Source organism: Ammospiza caudacuta, chromosome 36 (genome assembly GCF_027887145.1).
Source record: "Ammospiza caudacuta isolate bAmmCau1 chromosome 36, bAmmCau1.pri, whole genome shotgun sequence".
NCBI classification, from domain to species: domain Eukaryota; kingdom Metazoa; phylum Chordata; class Aves; order Passeriformes; family Passerellidae; genus Ammospiza; species Ammospiza caudacuta.
In genome coordinates this window covers 1,319,322-1,337,944 of record NC_080628.1, presented here as the reverse complement: position 1 = coordinate 1,337,944, position 18,623 = coordinate 1,319,322, and the positions used below count along the sequence as shown (strand labels likewise).

At 51.9% G+C, this 18,623-nt stretch overlaps 2 protein-coding genes across 2 annotated transcripts in view; one reads left to right on the top strand and one right to left on the bottom strand.

Moving 5' to 3' along the window:
• PFAS (phosphoribosylformylglycinamidine synthase) overlaps positions 1–2,795 on the top strand; it is a 77,794-nt gene extending 74,999 nt beyond the window's left edge. The window contains exon 29 of the mRNA XM_058823007.1: positions 2,087–2,795. Coding sequence (XP_058678990.1) covers positions 2,087–2,421 — 335 coding nt within the window. The 3' untranslated portion in view covers positions 2,422–2,795. The remainder of the gene's footprint in view (positions 1–2,086) is intronic.
• A 4,155-nt stretch (positions 2,796–6,950) lies between these two features.
• On the bottom strand, positions 6,951–17,557 carry LOC131570647 (2-acylglycerol O-acyltransferase 2-like). The gene is made up of 6 exons (XM_058823019.1): positions 17,461–17,557; positions 15,677–15,855; positions 14,401–14,605; positions 12,452–12,623; positions 7,873–8,072; positions 6,951–7,171 (listed from the first exon to the last, which is right to left on the bottom strand). The coding sequence occupies exons 1-6, from the start codon at positions 17,555–17,557 to the stop codon at positions 7,017–7,019; spliced, it is 1,008 nt and encodes a 335-aa protein (XP_058679002.1). The 3' UTR covers positions 6,951–7,016.
• Positions 17,558–18,623: the final 1,066 nt, after the last annotated feature.

The window sequence follows — 18,623 nt, the reverse complement described above, 5'->3', positions numbered from 1 at the left end:
CCCTTACTGGTCCATAACTGGTCCCTAACTGGTTTAACTGGTCCCTAACTGGTTTAACTGGTCTCTAACTGGTCTCTAACTGGTTTCACTGGTCCCTAACTGGTTTAACTGGTCCCTAACTGGTTTAACTGGTCCCTAACTGGTTTAACTGGTCTCTAACTGGTTTCACTGGTCCCTAACTGGTTTAACTGGTCTCTAACTGGTTTAACTGGTCTCTGACTGGTCCCTAACTGGTTTAACTGGTCCCCAGGCCGTTTCCAGTTCCGGCCGCCCTCGGCCCTTGACCGCTGCGTCCGCTCGGGCCTGGCCGCGCTGCATCACTGACCATTGAGTGACCACTGACCATTGCTGGTCCCTAACTGGTTTAACTGGTCTCTAACTGGTCTCTAACTGGTTTAACTGGTCCCTAACTGGTTTAACTGGTCTCTGACTGGTTTAACTGGTCTCTAACTGGTTTAACTGGTCTCTAACTGGTCTCTAACTGGTCTCTAACTGGTCTCTAACTGGTCCCTAACTGGTCTCTCACTGTTCCCAGTCCGTTTCCAGTTCCGGCCGCCCTCGGCCCTTGAGTGACCACTCTCCATTGATGACCATTGAGTGACCACTGACCCTTACTGGTCCATAACTGGTTTCTAATCAATCTCTAACTGGTTTAACTGGTCTCTAACTGGTTTCACTGGTCTCTAACTGGTCCCTAATGGGTTTAACTGGTCTCTAACTGGTCCCCAGGCCATTTCCAGTTCCAGCCGCCCTCGGCCCTTGAGTGACCACTCTCCATCGATGACCATTGAGTGACCACTGACCCTTACTGGTCCATAACTGGTTTCTAACCAATCTCTAACTGGTTTCACTGGTCCCTAACTGGTTTAACTGGTCTGTAACTGGTCTCTAACTGGTTTCTAACAAATCTATAACTGGTCTCTAACTGGTCTCTAACTGGTCCCTAACTGGTTTAACTGGTCCCTAACTGGTCTCTCACGGTCCCCAGGCCGTTTCCAGTTCCAGCCGCCCTCGGCCCCTGAGTGACCACTGACCATTACCAGTCCATAACTGGTCTCTAACTGGTCTCTAACTGGTTTAACTGGTCCCTAACTGGTTTAACTGATCTCTAACTGGTTTCTAACCAATCTCTAACTGGTCCCTAACTGGTCTCTAACTGGTCCATAACTGCTCTAACTGGTTTCTAACCAATCTCTAACTGGTCTCTAACTGGTTTAACTGGTCCCTAACCGGTTTAACTGGTCTCTAACTGGTCCCCAGGCCGTTTCCAGTTCCGGCCGCCCTCGGCCCTCGACCGCTGCGTCCGCTCGGGCCTGGCCACGCTCCATCACTGACCATTGAGTGACCACTGACCATTACCAGTCCCTAACTGGCTTAACTGGTCCCTAACTGGTCTCTAACTGGTTTAACTGGTCTCTAACTGGTCTCTAACTGGTCTCTAACTGGTCTCTAACTGGTCCCTAACTGGTCTCTAACTGGTCCCCAGGCCGTTTCCAGTTCCAGCCGCCCTCGGCCCTTGAGTGACCACTCTCCATTGATGACCATTGAGTGACCACTGACCCTTACCGGTCCATAACTGCTCTAACTGGTTTCTAACCAATCTCTAACTGGTCTCTAACTGGTTTAACTGGTCCCTAACCGGTTTAACTGGTCTCTAACTGGTCCCCAGGCCGTTTCCAGTTCCGGCCGCCCTCGGCCCTCGACCGCTGCGTCCGCTCGGGCCTGGCCACGCTCCATCACTGACCATTGAGTGACCACTGACCATCACCAGTCCCTAACTGGCTTAACTGGTCCCTAACTGGTCTCTAACTGGTTTAACTGGTCTCTAACTGGTCTCTAACTGGTCTCTAACTGGTCTCTAACTGGTCTCTAACTGGTCCCTAACTGGTCTCTCGCCGTCCCCAGGCCGTTTCCAGTTCCAGCCGCCCTCGGCCCTTGAGTGACCACTCTCCATTGATGACCATTGAGTGACCACTGACCCTTACTGGTCCATAACTGCTCTAACTGGTTTCTAACCAATCTCTAACTGGTCTCTAACTGGTTTAACTGGTCCCTAACCGGTTTAACTGGTTTAACTGGTCCCCAGGCCGTTTCCAGTTCCGGCCGCCCTCGGCCCTCGACCGCTGCGTCCGCTCGGGCCTGGCCGCGCTGCGTTACGTGGACGACGGCGGCGCCCCCACCGAGCGCTACCCGCTGAACCCCAACGGCTCCGGCCGCGGCGTGGCCGCGCTGACCTCGCCCTGCGGCCGGCACCTGGCGGCCATGCCGCACCCCGAGCGCTCGGTGCGCGCCTGGCACTGCCCCTGGCCCGGCCGGAGTGCGGCCGCGGGCGCCCGGAGCAAGGCGGGCGACGGGCCCTGGCTCAGAATGTTCCGGAACGCCCTCGAGTGGTGCCTGCGGTGGCCGGAGGGGGAGAAGTGACCCAGGAGTGACCGCTGAGTGACCGCGGAGTGACCGCTGAGTGACCAACACCCTGTGACACTGACCACACCCCTGGGACACTGACCAACGCCTGGGGGGCAGTGACCACTCACTGACCACTGAGTGACCATCCCTGACCATCGCTGACCATCACTGACCATCACTGACCATCACTGACCATCACTGACCATCGCTGACCATCCCTGACCATCACTGACCATCACTGACCATCACTGACCATCGCTGACCATCGCTGACCATCACTGACCATCACTGACCATCCCTGACCACTGAGTGACCATCGCTGACCATCACTGACCATCACTGACCATCACTGACCATCACTGACCACTGAGTGACCATCGCTGACCATCACTGACCATCCCTGACCATCACTGACCATCACTGACCACTGAGTGACCATCCCTGACCATCCCTGACCATCGCTGACCATCGCTGACCATCACTGACCATCACTGACCATCGCTGACCATCACTGACCACTGAGTGACCATCGCTGACCATCACTGACCACTGAGTGACCATCGCTGACCATCACTGACCACTGAGTGACCATCGCTGACCATCACTGACCATCACTGACCCCTTAACCCACCCAGTGACCAACTGACCCCCCAGTGACCAGTGGAGTGACCAACTGACCACCCAAGTGACCGACTGAGTGACCGACTGACCACCCAACTGACCCGAGTGACCAGCTGACCACCTGAGGGACCCCTGAGTGACCAAGTGACCCCTGAAGTGACCAACTGAGTGACCAAGTGACCAACTGACCCCTCAATGATCAAATTACCCGAGTGACCAAGTGACCACCCCAGTGACCACCTGAGTGACCACCTGGGTGACCAACTGACCCCTGAGTGACCCCTGAGTGACCAACTGACCACCCCAGTGACCAATGGAGTGACCAGCTGACCACCTGAGTGATCAACTGACCCCTGAAGTGACCAACTGACCACCTGAGGGACCCCTGAGTGACCAAGTGACCAACTGACCACCCCAGTGACCAATGGAGTGACCAGCTGACCACCCCAGTGACCAACTGACTCCTCAGTGACCAACTGACCACCCAAGTGACCACCTGAGTGACCAACTGACCACCTGAGGGACCCCTGAGTGACCAACTGACCACCCAAGTGACCACCTGAGTGACCACTGACCCCTGAGTGACCCCTGAGTGACCAAGTGACCACCCAAGTGACTCCCGAGTGACCAACTGACCACTCCAGTGACCAACTGAGCCCTGAGTGACCACGAGTGACCAACTGACCACCTGAGTGACCAATGGAGTGACCAACTGGCCCTGAGTGACCAACTGACCCCTGAGTGACCAACTGACCACCCAAGTGACCAACTGACCACCTGAGTGACCAATGGAGTGACCAACTGACCCCTGAGTGACCCCTGAGTGACCAAGTGACCACCCGAGTGACCAACTGACCACCCAAGTGACCAACTGACCACCCAACAGGCCCTGAGTGACCAACTGACTGCTCAAGTGACCAACTGACCACCTGAGTGACCCGAGTGACCCCTTGACCCCTGAGTGACCACTGACCCCTGAGTGACCCCTTGACCCCTGAGTGACCCCTGAGTGACCCCTTGACCCCCTCGGTGACCCCCTTGACCCCTGAGTGACCCCTGAGTGACCCCTTGACCCCTGAGTGACCAACTGACCCCTGAGTGACCCCTGAGTGACCCCTGAGTGACCCCTTGACCCCTGAGTGACCCCTGAGTGACCCCTTGACCCCTGAGTGACCAGTGACCCCTGAGTGACCCCTGAGTGACCCCTTGACCCCTGAGTGACCAATGGAGTGACCAACTGGCCCTGAGTGACCACTGACCCCTGAGTGACCCCTGAGTGACCCCTTGACCCCTGAGTGACCCCTGAGTGACCCCTTGACCCCTGAGTGACCAACTGACCCCTGAGTGACCCCTGAGTGACCCCTTGACCCCCTCGGTGACCCCCTTGACCCCTGAGTGACCCCTTGACCCCTGAGTGACCAGTGACCCCTGAGTGACCCCTGAGTGACCCCTTGACCCCTGAGTGACCCCTGAGTGACCCCTTGACCCCTGAGTGACCACTGACCCCTGAGTGACCCCTGAGTGACCCCTGAGTGACCCCTTGACCCCCTCGGTGACCCCCTTGACCCCCGTGGAGGGGGCGTGGCCTGTAATTATGAATAAAGCGCTGTTAATTAACGATTAATAATTAACGACTCACGCGTGATTATTGAGTGACGTCATTGGGGGCGGGGCTAGAAACGGGGGAGGGGGAGGGGGGGTTTGGGGATTTTTGGGGTTTTTGGGGTTATTTTGGAGGGGTTTTTTGGGGATTTTTGGGGGGGTTTTGGGGGGAATTTTTAGGGTTTTTGGGGGTTTTTTGGGGTCTTTTTTTTGGTGGTTCACCCAAATTTTTAGGGATTTTTTTGGGGTTTTTTTTGGGGGGGGTTCACCCAAATTTTTGGGGTATTTTCTTTGGGATTCACCGAAATTTTTGGGGGTTTTTGGGGTTCAGACAAAGCTGAGGCGGCGCTCAGGGGGGACCCCGAATTTGCCCTTGTGCTCCTCGAAGAGCTCCCCAAATTTTGGGGGTTTTTTGGGAGGTTCACCCAAATTTTGGGGGGTATTTTTGGAGGGTTTTTGGGTTTTTTTTTTTGCTTTTTTGGGGCAATTTTTTGGCGTTTTTTGGGGGTATTTTGGGGATTTTGGGGGGGTTTTTTAGGTTTTTTTGGGGGGGGATTTTTGGGGTTTTTTAGGGTTTTTTTGGGGGATTTTTTGGGATTTTTTGGGGATTTTTAGGGGTTTTTTTGGGGATTTTTTGGGGGTTTTTGTGTTTATTTTTTGGGGTTCAGACGAAGCTGAGGCGGCGCTCGGGGGGGACCCCGAATTTGCCCTTGTGCTCCTCGAAGAGCTCCCCAAATTTTTGGGTATTTTTTTGGGTTTCACCCAAATTTTGGGGGGGTTTATTTGGGGGGGTTCACCCAAATTTTGGGGTTTTTTTGGGGGTTTTTTTTGGGGAGTTTTTGTGGGTTTTTGGGGGATTTTTTGCAGTTTTTTGGGTTTTTTTTTTTTTTGCGGTTTTTTGGGGGATTTTTTGGGGGATTCTTTTGGGGGATTTTTGTGTTTATTTTTTGGGGTTCAGACGAAGCTGAGGCGGCGCTCGGGGGGGACCCCGAATTTGCCCTTGTGCTCCTCGAAGAGCTCCCCAAATTTTGGGGTTTTTTTGGGAGATTCACCCAAATTTTTGGGGGTATTTTTGGGGTTTTTTGGGGGATTTTTTTGGGTTTTTTTGGGGGATTTTTTTGGGTTTTTTTGGGTTTTTTGGGGGGATTTTTTGGGGTTTTTTAGGTGTATTTTTGGGGGCTTTTTTGGGGAGTTTTTGGGGGATTTTTTGCAGTTTTTTGGGGGATTATTTTGGGGTTTTTTAGGTTTTTTGGGGGGGGTTTTTTGGGGGATTTTTTGGGGTTTTTGGGGGGATTTTTTGGAGTTTTTTGTGTTTATTTTTCACTTTTTGGGGGGTTTTTTGGGTTTTTTTGGGGTTTTTTTTTTTGCGGTTTTTTGGGGGATTTTTTGGGGGATTTTTTTTGGGGATTTTTTGTGTTTATTTTTTGGGGTTCAGACGAAGCTGAGGCGGCGCTCGGGGGGGACCCCGAATTTGCCCTTGTGCTCCTCGAAGAGCTCCCCAAATTTTGGGGTTTTTTTGGGAGATTCACCCAAATTTTTGGGGGTATTTTTGGGGTTTTTTGGGGGATTTTTTTGGGTTTTTTTGGGGAGTTTTTGGGGTTATTTTTGGGTTTTTTGGGGGGATTTTTTGGGGTTTTTTAGGTGTACTTTTGGGGGGTTTTTTGGGGAGTTTTTGGGGGATTTTTTGCAGTTTTTTGGGGGATTATTTTGGGGTTTTTTAGGTTTTTTGGGGGGGGTTTTTTGGGGGATTTTTTGGGGTTTTTGGGGGGATTTTTTGGAGTTTTTTGTGTTTATTTTTCACTTTTTGGGGTTTTTTTTGGGTTTTTTTGGGGTTTTTTTTTTTGCGGTTTTTTGGGGGATTTTTTGGGGGATTTTTTTTGGGGATTTTTTGTGTTTATTTTTTGGGGTTCAGACGAAGCTGAGGCGGCGCTCGGGGGGGACCCCGAATTTGCCCTTGTGCTCCTCGAAGAGCTCCCCAAATTTTGGGGTTTTTTTGGGAGATTCACCCAAATTTTTGGGGGTATTTTTGGGGTTTTTTGGGGGATTTTTTTGGGTTTTTTTGGGGAGTTTTTGGGGTTATTTTTGGGTTTTTTGGGGGGATTTTTTGGGGTTTTTTAGGTGTATTTTTGGGGGGGTTTTTGGGGAGTTTTTGGGGGATTTTTTGCAGTTTTTTGGGGGATTATTTTGGGGTTTTTTAGGTTTTTTGGGGGGGGTTTTTTGGGGGATTTTTTGGGGTTTTTGGGGGGATTTTTTGGAGTTTTTTGTGTTTATTTTTCACTTTTTGGGGGGTTTTTTGGGTTTTTTTGGGTTTTTTTTTTTTTTTGCGGTTTTTTGGGGGATTTTTTGGGGGATTTTTTTGGGGGATTTTTGTGTTTATTTTTTGGGGTTCAGACGAAGCTGAGGCGGCGCTCGGGGGGGACCCCGAATTTGCCCTTGTGCTCCTCGAAGAGCTCCCGCAGGCGCTCGCGGTAGCGGCGGTGCCAGAGCTGCACCTGATCCGCAGACGGGTTCGGCACCCGCGGCAGCTCCAGCGGCGCCCCCACTGCAAAACCACAAAATCCCCTTAAAATCCCACTAAAATCCCATTAAAATCCCATGAAAATCCCATTAAAACCCCATTAAAATCCCATTAAAATCCCATTAAAATCCCATTAAAACCCCATTAAAAATGCCCAAATGCTTTTCACTAAAAGCACAAAAATTTTTTTCACACAAAGCACTTTGATTTTATTTTTTTCCCAAATTCCCTCTTCCCCCCAAACTCCTGGATTTTTTTCCCTGAACTTTGGCGTCTTTTCCCCAATTTTTCCAGACTTTTTCCCCATTTTTCCCCGTATCTCCACCCAACCTGCACCGTTTTTCACGGGGTTTTTTTGTTTTTCCCTCAAATTCTGGAATTTTTTCCTGTACTTTCCCATCTTTCCCCACAATTACTTCCACTTTTTTTTCCTAATTTTTTGGGGGGTTTTTTCCCCAATTTTCCCCGATTGTTTTCCCCATATCTCCGCCCAACCTCCACCGTTTTTCACGGGGTTTTTTTTGTTTTTTTTCCCCAAATTCCTGCAATTTTTTCCCTGTACTTTCCTATCTTTCCCCCCAATTCCTTTACAATTTTTTCCCAATTTTTCGGTGGTTTTTTTCTCAATTTTCCCCGATTGTTTTCCCCATATCTCCGCCCAACCTGCACCGTTTTTCACGGGGTTTTTTTTGTTCTTCCCCATTTTTTCCCCCAAATTTCCTCACCCACGGTGTGGATGGGCCGGCGGAAGGGCAGCAGCCCCCAGCTGTACTGGAAGACGCCGCGGGCGTGGAAGAGCGGCAGCGCCACCCCCAGGAGCCGCTGCAGCCGCCCCTGCAGCTGCCGCAGCCGCGAGCCCGGCGGGTTGGGCACCTGGCGGAACAGCTCGTTCTCCCCAAAGCTGAACACGGGCACCAGCGGCGTGCTGAAAGGGAATTTGGGGGTTTGTGAACATCTGGAGCTTGTCATGGTGCTACATGCAAAATTTCGGCTCAAAATTCCCACAGGAAACGCCAAAATCCCACTCAAAATGGCGGATCCGTGCCCAGAAATTCCACTTGAGAAACCCCAAAAATCCCTCCTGGAAACCCCAAATCCATTCCTGAAAATTCCCCTTTAAGGAACTCCAAAAATCCCTCCTGGAAACCCCAAATCCCTGCCCAGAAATTCCACTTGAGGAACCCCAAAAATCCCTCTGAAAATTCCAAATCCATGCCCAGAAATTCCACTTGAGGAACCCCAAAAATTCCTCCTGGAAATCCCAAATCCCTTCCCAAAAATTCCCCTTGAGGAACCCCAAAAATCCCTCCTGGAAACCCCAAATCCCTTCCTGAAAATTCCCCTTCAGGAACCCCAAAAAATCCTCATCGCAAATCCCAATTCCCTTCCCCAAAATCCCCCTTCAAAGAACCCAAAATCCCCTTGAGGAACCCCAAAAATTCCACGTTGCAGACCCCAAATCCCTTCCTACAGTCCCACTTTGGAACCCCAAAAATTCCTCCTGGAAATCCCAAATCCCTTCCCCAAAATTCCACTTTAAGAGCCCCAAAATCCCCCTTAAAAGAACCCAAAATCCTCTTTAGGAACCCCAAAAATTCCTCATTGGAGACCCCAAATCCCTTCCTACAATCCCACTTTGGAACCCCAAAAATCCCTCCTGGAAATCCCAAATCCCTTCCTGAAAATTCCCCTTCAGGAACCCCAAAAAATCCTCATTGCAAATCCCAAATCCCTTCCCCAAAATCCCCCTTCAAAGAACCCAAAATCCCCTTGAGGAACCCCAAAAATTCCAGGTTGAAGACCCCAAATCCCACTCTGGGAGCCCCAAAATCCCCTCTGGACACCCCAAATCCCTTCCTGAAAATTCCCCTTGAGGAACCCCAAAAAATCACCTCTGAAAATCCCAAATTCCCCTTTAAGGACCCCAATTCCCATCCCCAAAATCCCCCTTTAAGAACCACAAAATCCCCTTGAGGAACCCCAAAATTCCTTCCCCAAATCTCCCTTTAGGAACCCCAAAAATTCCCCTTGAAGGAACCCCAAATCCCTTCCCCAATATCCCCCTTTAAGAACCCCAAAATCCCCCTTAGAAGAACCCAAAATCCTCTTTAGGAACCCCAAAAATTCCTCATTGGAGACCCCAAATCCCTTCCTACAGTCCCACTTTGGAACCCCAAAAATTCCTCCTGGAAACCCCAAATCCCTTCCTGAAAATTCCCCTTCAGGAACCCCAAAAAATCCTCATTGCAAATCCCAATTCCCTTCCCCAAAATCCCCCTTAGAAGAACCCAAAATCCCCTTGAAGAACCCCAAAAATTCCTCATTGGAGACCCCAAATCCCACTCTGGGAGCCCCAAAAATCCCTCCTGGAAACCCCAAATCCCTTCCTGAAAATTCCCCTTGAGGAGCCCCAAAAATCCCTCCTGGAAATCCCAAATCCCTTCCTGAAAATTCCCCTTAAAAGAACCCAAAATCCTCTTTAGGAACCCCAAAAATTCCACATTGGAGACCCCAAATCCCACTCTGGGAGCCCCAAAAATCCGTCCTGGAAACCCCAAATCCCTTCCCCAGAAATTCCACTTGAAAAAAACCCCAAAATCCCTTCCCTAAATCTCCCTTTAGGAACCCCAAAATTCCCTTAGAGGAACCCCAAAAAATCCCCCCTGAAAATCCCCCATTTCTGCCCCAAAATCCACGATTATCACCCCAAAATCCCAAATTATCACCCCAAAACCATTATTTCTGCCACAAAATCCCCATTTATCACCCCAAAATCCACATTTATCCCCTCAAATCCCTGATATATCCCTCCAAATCTTCCATTTCCCACCTCAAAACCCCTCCCCTCACGAACCGCAAAATGCCCATTTACCACCCCAAAACCGACCCCAATACCCCCCAAAATCCCTAATTATCACCACAAAACCACCCCAAAATCCCGAGTTCTCTCCCCAGATCACCCATTTAAGACACCAAAATCCCCATTTTTGCCCCAAAATCCCCATTTATCACCCCAAAATCCCACCCGGATTTGAGGGCGATCCTGACCAAGCCCGTCCTGCTCAGCAGCCGCAGCCGCAGCGCCCCCGGCCGGGCCTCCAGGAACCCCAAAATCCCCTCAAATCCCCCCAAAATCCCAAATTATCACCCCAAAACCACCCCAAAACCACCCCAAAACCATGATTTCTGCCCCAAAATCCCCATTCATCACCCCAAAATCCACATTTATCCCCTCAAATCCCTGATATATCCCTCCAAATCTTCCATTTCCCACCTCAAAACCCCTCCCCTCACGGACCGCAAAATCCCCATTTACCACCCCAAAACCGACCCCAAAACCCCCCAAAATCCTTAATGATCACCCCAAAGCCACCCCAAAACCATGATTTCTGCCCCAAAATCCCCATTTAAGACACCAAAATCCCCATTTTTGCCCCAAAATCCCCATTTATCACCCCAAAATCCCACCCGGATTTGAGGGCGATCCTGACCAAGCCCGTCCTGCTCAGCAGCCGCAGCCGCAGCGCCCCCGGCCGGGCCTCCAGGAACCCCAAAATCCCCTCAAATCCCCCCCAAAATCCCAAATTATCACCCCAAAACCATTATTTCTGCCCCAAAATCCCCATTTATCACCCCAAAAATCCACATTTATCCCCTCAAATCCCTGATATATCCCTCCAAATCTTCCATTTCCCACCTCAAAACCCCTCCCCTCACGAACCGCAAAATCCCCATTTACCACCCCAAAACCCCCCAAAATCCCTAATTATCACCACAAAACCACCCCAAAATCATGATTTCTGCCCCAAAATCCCCATTTAAGACACCAAAATCCCCATTTCTGCTCCAAAATCCCGATTTTGCCCCAAAATCCCTCCCGGATTTGAGGGCGATCCTGACCAAGCCCGTCCTGCGCAGCAGCCGCAGCGCCCCCGACCGGGCCTCCAGGAACCCCAAAATCCCCTCAAATCCCCCCAAAATCCCAAATTATCACCCCAAAACCATGATTTCTGCCCCAAAATCCCCATTCATCACCCCAAAATCCACATTTATCCCCCCAAAATCCCTGATATATCCCTCCAAATCTTCCATTTCCCACCTCAAAACCCCTCCCCTCACGGACCGCAAAATCCCCATTTACCACCCCAAAACCGACCCCAAAACCCCCCAAAATCCTTAATGATCACCCCAAAGCCACCCCAAAACCATGATTTCTGCCCCAAAATCCCCATTTAAGACACCAAAATCCCCATTTTTGCCCCAAAATCCCCATTTATCACCCCAAAATCCCACCCGGATTTGAGGGCGATCCTGACCAAGCCCGTCCTGCTCAGCAGCCGCAGCCGCAGCGCCCCCGGCCGGGCCTCCAGGAACCCCAAAATCCCCTCAAATCCCCCCAAAATCCCAAATTATCACCCCAAAACCACCCCAAAACCACCCCAAAACCATGATTTCTGCCACAAAATCCCCATTTATCACCCCAAAATCCACATTTATCCCCCCAAAATCCCTGATATATCCCTCCAAATCTTCCATTTCCCACCTCAAAACCCCTCCCCTCACGAACCGCAAAATCCCCATTTACCACCCCAAAACCGACCCCAAAACCCCCCAAAATCCTTAATGATCACCCCAAAGCCACCCCAAAACCATGATTTCTGCCCCAAAATCCCCATTTAAGACACCAAAATCCCCATTTTTGCCCCAAAATCCCCATTTATCACCCCAAAATCCCACCCGGATTTGAGGGCGATCCTGACCAAGCCCGTCCTGCTCAGCAGCCGCAGCCGCAGCGCCCCCGGCCGGGCCTCCAGGAACCCCAAAATCCCCTCAAATCCCCCCCAAAATCCCAAATTATCACCCCAAAACCATGATTTCTGCCCCAAAATCCCCATTCATCACCCCAAAATCCACATTTATCCCCCCAAAATCCCTGATATATCCCTCCAAATCTTCCATTTCCCACCTCAAAACCCCTCCCCTCACGGACCGCAAAATCCCCATTTACCACCCCAAAACCCCCCAAAATCCCTAATTATCACCACAAAACCACCCCAAAACCATGATTTCTGCCACAAAATCCCCATTTAAGACACCAAAATCCCCATTTCTGCTCCAAAATCCCGATTTTGCCCCAAAATCCCTCCCGCATTTGAGGGCGATCCTGACCAAGCCCGTCCTGCTCAGCAGCCGCAGCCGCAGCGCCCCCGGCCGTGCCTCCAGGGACCCCCCAAAATCCCAAATTATCACCCCAAAATCCCCATTTTTGCCCCAAAATCCCCATTTATCACCCCAAAATCCCACCCGTATTTGAGGGCGATCCTGACGAAGCCCGTCCTGCGCAGCAGCTGCAGCCGCAGCGCCCCCGGCCGGGCTTCGAGCGCCTCCGGGGGCCCGCCCAGGGCGATCACGGCCACGAGGCCGCCGGGGCCCGCCAGGAGGTGCTCCAGGCTCGAGGCCTCCGACGAAACCAGGCCTGGAAATAAAGAAATAAAGTGGAAAAAATTCAGAAATAAAGGGGAAATAAAATCTGAATTAAAGGGGAAAAAAAATTGGAATTATTGAGAACCCCGGGCCTGGCCAGGAGGTGCTCCAGGCTTGAGGCCTCCGAGGAAATCATGCCTGGAAATGCCGAAATAAAGTGGAAAAAATTCAGAAATAAAGGGGGAAAAATCTGAAATAAAGGGGAAAGTAATCAGAATTAAAGGAAAAAAAAAATCAGAAATAAAGGGGAAAAAAATTCGGAATTAAATGGGAAAAAATTGGGAATTATTCAGAACCCCAGGCCTGGCCAGGAGGTGCTCCCGGCTTGAGGCCTCGGATGAGACCAGGGCTGGAAATGCAAAAGAAAGTGGAAAAAAAAAAAAAAAAACAGAAATAAAGGAGGGAAAATTTGGAATTAAAAGGGAAAATAATCAGAAATAAAGGGGGAAAAATTTGGAAATGAAGGGGAAAAAATTTCAGAATTAAAGGGGAAAAAAATTCAGAATTCTTGAGAACCCCCGGCCAGGCCAGGTGGTGCTCCAGGCTCGAGGCCTCAGAGGAAACCAGGCCTGGAAATAAAGAAATTAAGTGGGAAAAATGAGAAATAAAGGGGAAAAAAAATCAGAGTTAAAGGACAAAAAATTCAGAAATAAAGGGGAAAAAAATTCGGAATTAAAGGGGAAAAAATTGGGAATTATTCAGAACCCTGGGCCTGGCCAGGAGGTGCTCCAGGCTCAAGGCCTCTGAGGAAACCAGGCGTGGAAAATCAGAATTAAAGTGGAAAAAATTCAGAAATAAAGGGGGAAAATATCAGAACGGAAGGAGGAAAATGCAGAATTAGTAGTAGAAACAAATAAGAATTAAAGGGGGAAAAAAATTCTGAATTAAAGGGGAAAAAATTGGGAATTATTGAGAACCCCGGGCCTGGCCAGGAGGTGCTCCAGACTCGAGGCCTCCAAGGAAACCAGGCCTGGATGGGGGAACCCAAAAATCAAAAAACTGGGGGAAATAAAATAAAAACAAAATTTAAAAATTATATTTCCAACTTCCTCAATTTATATTTTAATTTAACTCTTTTCTCACCACCGGCCATGGCATAGCCTCTGAAGAGCGGCAGGCGGAACCAGCAAGGCACCGTCAACCCAAAGCCCACAGGACATTTACTATTTAACTGAACTATTGAAATACGTAAATTTATGCAGATTTATGCAAATTTGAATAATTTCTCACCTCCGGGCAGGACAGCGTCAGCCCAAAGCCCCCAGGGCATTTTCTATGTAACTGAACTATTTGAGTATTTAAATTTATGCAAATATATATGCAAATTTTATGCAAACTTATGCAGATTTAACCCTTTCTCACGGCCGGCAGGGCAGCATCAGCCCAAAGCCCACAGGACATTTTCTATTTAACTGAGCTATTTGAGTATTTAAATTTATGCAAATATATGTAAATTTATGCAAATACATGCAAATTTAACCCTTTCTCACCGCCGACAGGGCAGCGTCGGCCCAAAGCCCACAGGACATTTTTTTATGTAACTGAACTATTTGAGTATTTAAATTTATGCTAATTTTATGCAAATATATGCAAATTTGATGCAAGCTTGTGCAAATTTACCCTTTCTCACCGCCCGCAGGACAGCGTCAGCCCAAAGCCCCCAGGGCGTTATCTACGTAACTGAACTATTTGAGTATTTAAATTTATGCAAAATTAATGCAAATTTATGCAGATTTATGCAGATATATGCAAATTTAACCCTTTCTCACCGCCGGCCATGGCGTACTCCCGGAAGAGCGGCAGGCGGAACCAGCAGGGCAGCGTCAGCAGCCGCGGCCGCAGCCCCGGGAAGAGGCGCCCGAACCCGGTGGCCTCGGTGCAGAAATTCCCGAAGGCTCCGGCGGCCAAAACCCCGTGAGGGTGGAACCCGAACACGTAATTGCGCCCGGGGTCCAGCGGCACCGTGCGGATCAGCTGCAAACATTGGATTTTTTTGGAATTTATTCAGGGTTTTCTGGGGAAATTTTGGGGTTTTTTTTGGAGGTTCTTGGGAATTTGGGGGGATTTTTTGGAGAGTTTTTGGCGATTTTTAGGGATTTTTAAAGGGATTTTTGGGGTTTAGAGCGGCATTTAGGGGTCCTCGGGGAGTTTTATTTTGGATTTTGGGGGGGTTTTGGTGGTTTTTTTTTTTGTGGTTTTGTTTGTTTGGACCATTTACGGTGCAATGGCGCCCCCTGAAGGCGGGGCGGGTGGCGGTCATCCAGAGACCCCCAAAACCCCCCTAAATCCCCTCAAAATGCCCCAAAATCCCCCCAAAATTCCCCTCATGAACCTCAAATCCCCCCAGGCCCCCCTCATAATTACCCAAAACTCCCCTCAGAATCCCAAAGCCCCCAAGCCCCTCACCAACGTCACACAGGACCCCCCAAACCCCATCCAGGGACCCCAAAATTCCCCCAAAACTCCATTTAGAGACCCCAAACCCCCTAAACCCCACACTGGGACCCACAAAAACCCCAAAATCCCCTCAGAAACCCCCAGAAATGCCCCCAAAATCCCATTTCCCGCCATTTCCCCCCGAGGATCACCGAGATGGGGAAGTAGTCCCGGAAGTGGTTCCAGACGGGCCAGGCGCGCACCCAGGCGTGTCCCGCTCCTCCAGAGACCCCCAAACCCCCATGAATCCCCCCAAGACCTCCCGAAATCCCCCCAAAACTCCCCTCAGGAACGCCAAACCCCCAAAATCCTCACAGAAACCTCCAAAATCCCCTCAGAATTCCCCCCAAACCCCATTTCCCGCCATTTCTGCCCGAGGATCAACGAGATGGGGAAGTAGTCCCGGAAGTGGTGCCAGACGGGCCAGGAGCGCACCCAGGCGTGTCCCGCTCCTCCAGAGACCCCCAAACCCCATCCAGGGAACCCAAAATTCCCCCAAAACTCCATTTAGAGACCCCAAACCCCCTAAAATCTACACTGGGACCCACGAAACCCCCCAAATTCCCTCAGAATTCCCCCCCCAAACCCCATTTTCTCCCCGAGGATCACCGAGATGGGGAAGTAGTCCCGGAAGTGGTGCCAGACGGGCCAGGCGCGCACCCAGGCGCTCGGGCGCCCCCCGCGGCGCGGCGTGTCGCGGTCCGCCAGCAGCCAGAGCCCGTAGAGCAGCGCGGGCAGCCAGAGCGGGCCGCGGAGCGCCAGCACGAACAGCAGCGTGCACAGCTGGCCTGCGATCGATAGCCATCGATTGGTTATCGATAATCAGCTATTGGTGATCGTTGTTGGGTTAGAGATGCCGATATGTATATATTGATGCGTATATATACATATACATGTGTATAAATGGGTGTGTATCAGCACGGACAGCAGCGTGCGCAGCTGGCCTGTGATCGATAGCGATCGATTGGTTATCGATAATCAGCTATTGGTGATCGTTATTGGGACCCTTTTGGGGGGGTTTTGGGGACCCTTTTTGGGGGGATTTTGGGGACCATTTTGGGGGATTTAGGGGACCCCCCTCGGGGATTTTGGGGACCGCCTCGGGGGGGGTTTGGGGACCCTTTTGGGGGATTTTGGGGACCCTTTTGGGGGGTTTTGGGGATCCTTTTGGGGGATTTTGGGGACCCTTTTGGGGGGATTTTGGGGACCATTTTGGGGGGTTTTGGGGACCCCCCTCGGGGATTTTGGGGACCGCCTCGGGGGGGGTTTGGGGACCCTTTTGGGGGATTTTGGGGACCCTTTTGGGGGGTTTTGGGGATCCTTTTGGGGGATTTTGGGGACCCTTTTGGGGGGATTTTGGGGACCATTTTGGGGGGTTTTGGGGACCCTTTCTGGGGGGTTTTGGGGATCCCCCTCGGGGGGTTTTGGGGACCCTTTTGGGGGGTTTTGGGGACCCCCCTCGGGGGGTTTTGAGGACCCTTTTTGGGGGGTTTTGGGGACCCTTTTTGGGGATTTTGGGGACCCTTTTTGGGGGGTTTGGGGACCCTTTTGGGGGGTTTTGGGGACCCCCCTCGGGGGGTTTTGAGGACCCTTTTTGGGGGGGTTTTGGGGACCCTTTTGGGGGGTTTTGGGGACCCTTTTGGGGGGGTTTTGGGCACCCTTTTGGGGGGATTTTGGGGACCCCCCTCGGGGGGTTTTGGGGACCCTTTTGGGGGGGTTTGGGGACCCTTTCTGTGGGATTTTTGGGGACCCTTTTGGGGGGTTTGGGGACCTTTTTTGGGGGGATTTTTGGGACCCCCCTCGGGGGGTTTTGGGGACCCTTTTGGGGGGATTTTTGGAGACCCTTTCTGGGGGGTTTTGGGGACCCCCCTCGGGGGGTTTTGAGGACCCTTTTTGGGGGGGTTTTGGGGACCCTTTTGGGGGGATTTTGGGGACCCTTTTGGGGAGTTTTGGGGACCCTTTTGGGGGGATTTTGGGGACCCCCCTCGGGGGGTTTTGGGGACCCTTTTGGGGAGGTTTGGGGACCCTTTCTGTGGGATTTTTGGGGACCCTTTTGGGGGGTTTGGGGACCTTTTTTGGGGGGATTTTGGGGACCCTTTTTGGGGGGTTTTGAGGACTCTTTTGGGGGGTTTTGGGGACCCCCCTCGGGGGGTTTTGGGGACCCTTTCTGTGGGATTTTTGGGGACCCTTTTGGGGGGTTTGGGGACCTTTTTTGGGGGGATTTTGGGGACCCTTTTTGGGGGGTTTTGAGGACCCTTTTGGGGGGTTTTGGGGACCCCCCTCGGGGGGTTTTGGGGACCCTTTTGGGGGGATTTTGGGGACCCTTTTGGGGGGTTTTGGGGACCCTTTCTGGGGTATTTTGGGGACCCTTTTGGGGGGTTTTTGGGGCTCACCGAGCAGCAGGAAGGAGCAGACCCACTGCAGCACGGCCAGGGTCTGCAGGCGGCGCCGCAGCGGGAGGCGCAGGGGGGCGAACTCCGGCAGGACCATGGCGGGGAATGGGGGGGGGGGATTTTGGGGGGTCCCGAGGGGGTTTGGAGGGGTCCTGAAAGGGTTTAGGCGGGATTTGGGGGGGTCTTGATGGGGTTTAGGGGGGATTTGGGGGGCTCCTGAAACGGTTTAGGGGGGATTTGGGGGGGTTTAAAGGGGATTTGAGGGGGTTTGGGGGGGATTTGGGGTGTCTTGAAAGGGTTTAGGGGGGATTTGGGGGGGTCTTGAGGGGGGTTAGGGCGGTTTAGGGGGGATTTGGGGGGGTTTAAAGGGGATTTGAGGGGATTTTGGGGGGGATTTGGGGGGTCTTGAGGGGGTTTAGGGGGGTCCCGAGAGGGTTTAGGGGGGATTTGGGGGGGTCTTGAGGGGGGTTAGAGCGGTTTAGGGGGGATTTGGGGAGGTTTAAAGGGGATTTGAGGGGGTTTGGGGGGTCCCGAGGGGGTTTAGGGGGGTTTAGGGGGGTCCTGAGAGGGTTTAGGGGGGATTTTGGGGGGTCCTGAGAGGTTTTAGGGGGAATTTGGGGGGTCCCGAGGGGGTTTGGGGGGATTTGGGGGGGTTTTAAGGGGATTTTGGGGGTCCCGAGGGGGTTTGGGGGGGTTACTGGGAGAGAAGGGTGAGACTTACTGGGAGCCACTGGTTTGAACCGGGAATGGGGGAGGGGTCACTGGGAATGGGGGAGGGGTCACTGGGAGCCACTGGTTTGAACTGGGGCGGCCCCGCCCCCTCCCAGGGGGGATTTGGGGCAGTTTTGGGCAATTTTGGGGTTGGGAAAGGGGGGAAAGGGGAGGGGGCGGGGCCCGGAGCGAGGGGCGGGGCTTGTGCGATCAAGATAATAAAGGGGCGGGACTTAGACCGCCACATATGGGGATGGGCGGGGCCTACTTGGTTAAGCGCACGAAGGGGCGGGGCCTGGCGGGGAGGGGCGGGGCCGGCGGGATTACAGTGATAAAGGGGCGGGGTTTAGATGGCCATATATGGGAATGGGCGGAGCTTAGTGTTCGGGGGGGCTTTGGGTGTCCACATGTGGGAATGGGCGGGGCTTAATAGGTTCCGTGCGTGAAAGGGG

What these genes read in the sequence shown, in the direction of transcription:
- LOC131570647 (XM_058823019.1), bottom strand. Translation starts at nt 17,557, where the DNA reads ATGGTCCTGCCGGAGTTCGCCCCCCTGCGCCTCCCGCTGCGGCGCCGC. An exon ending in GGAGTACGCCATGGCCGGCG is followed by an intron (nt 12,624 to 14,400) that starts GTGAGAAAGGGT and finishes CTTTATTTCCAG; the next exon opens with GCCTGGTTTCGTCGGAGGCC. An exon ending in AGGATCGCCCTCAAATACGG is followed by an intron (nt 8,073 to 12,451) that starts GTGGGATTTTGG and finishes ATTCCCTTTCAG; the next exon opens with CACGCCGCTGGTGCCCGTGT.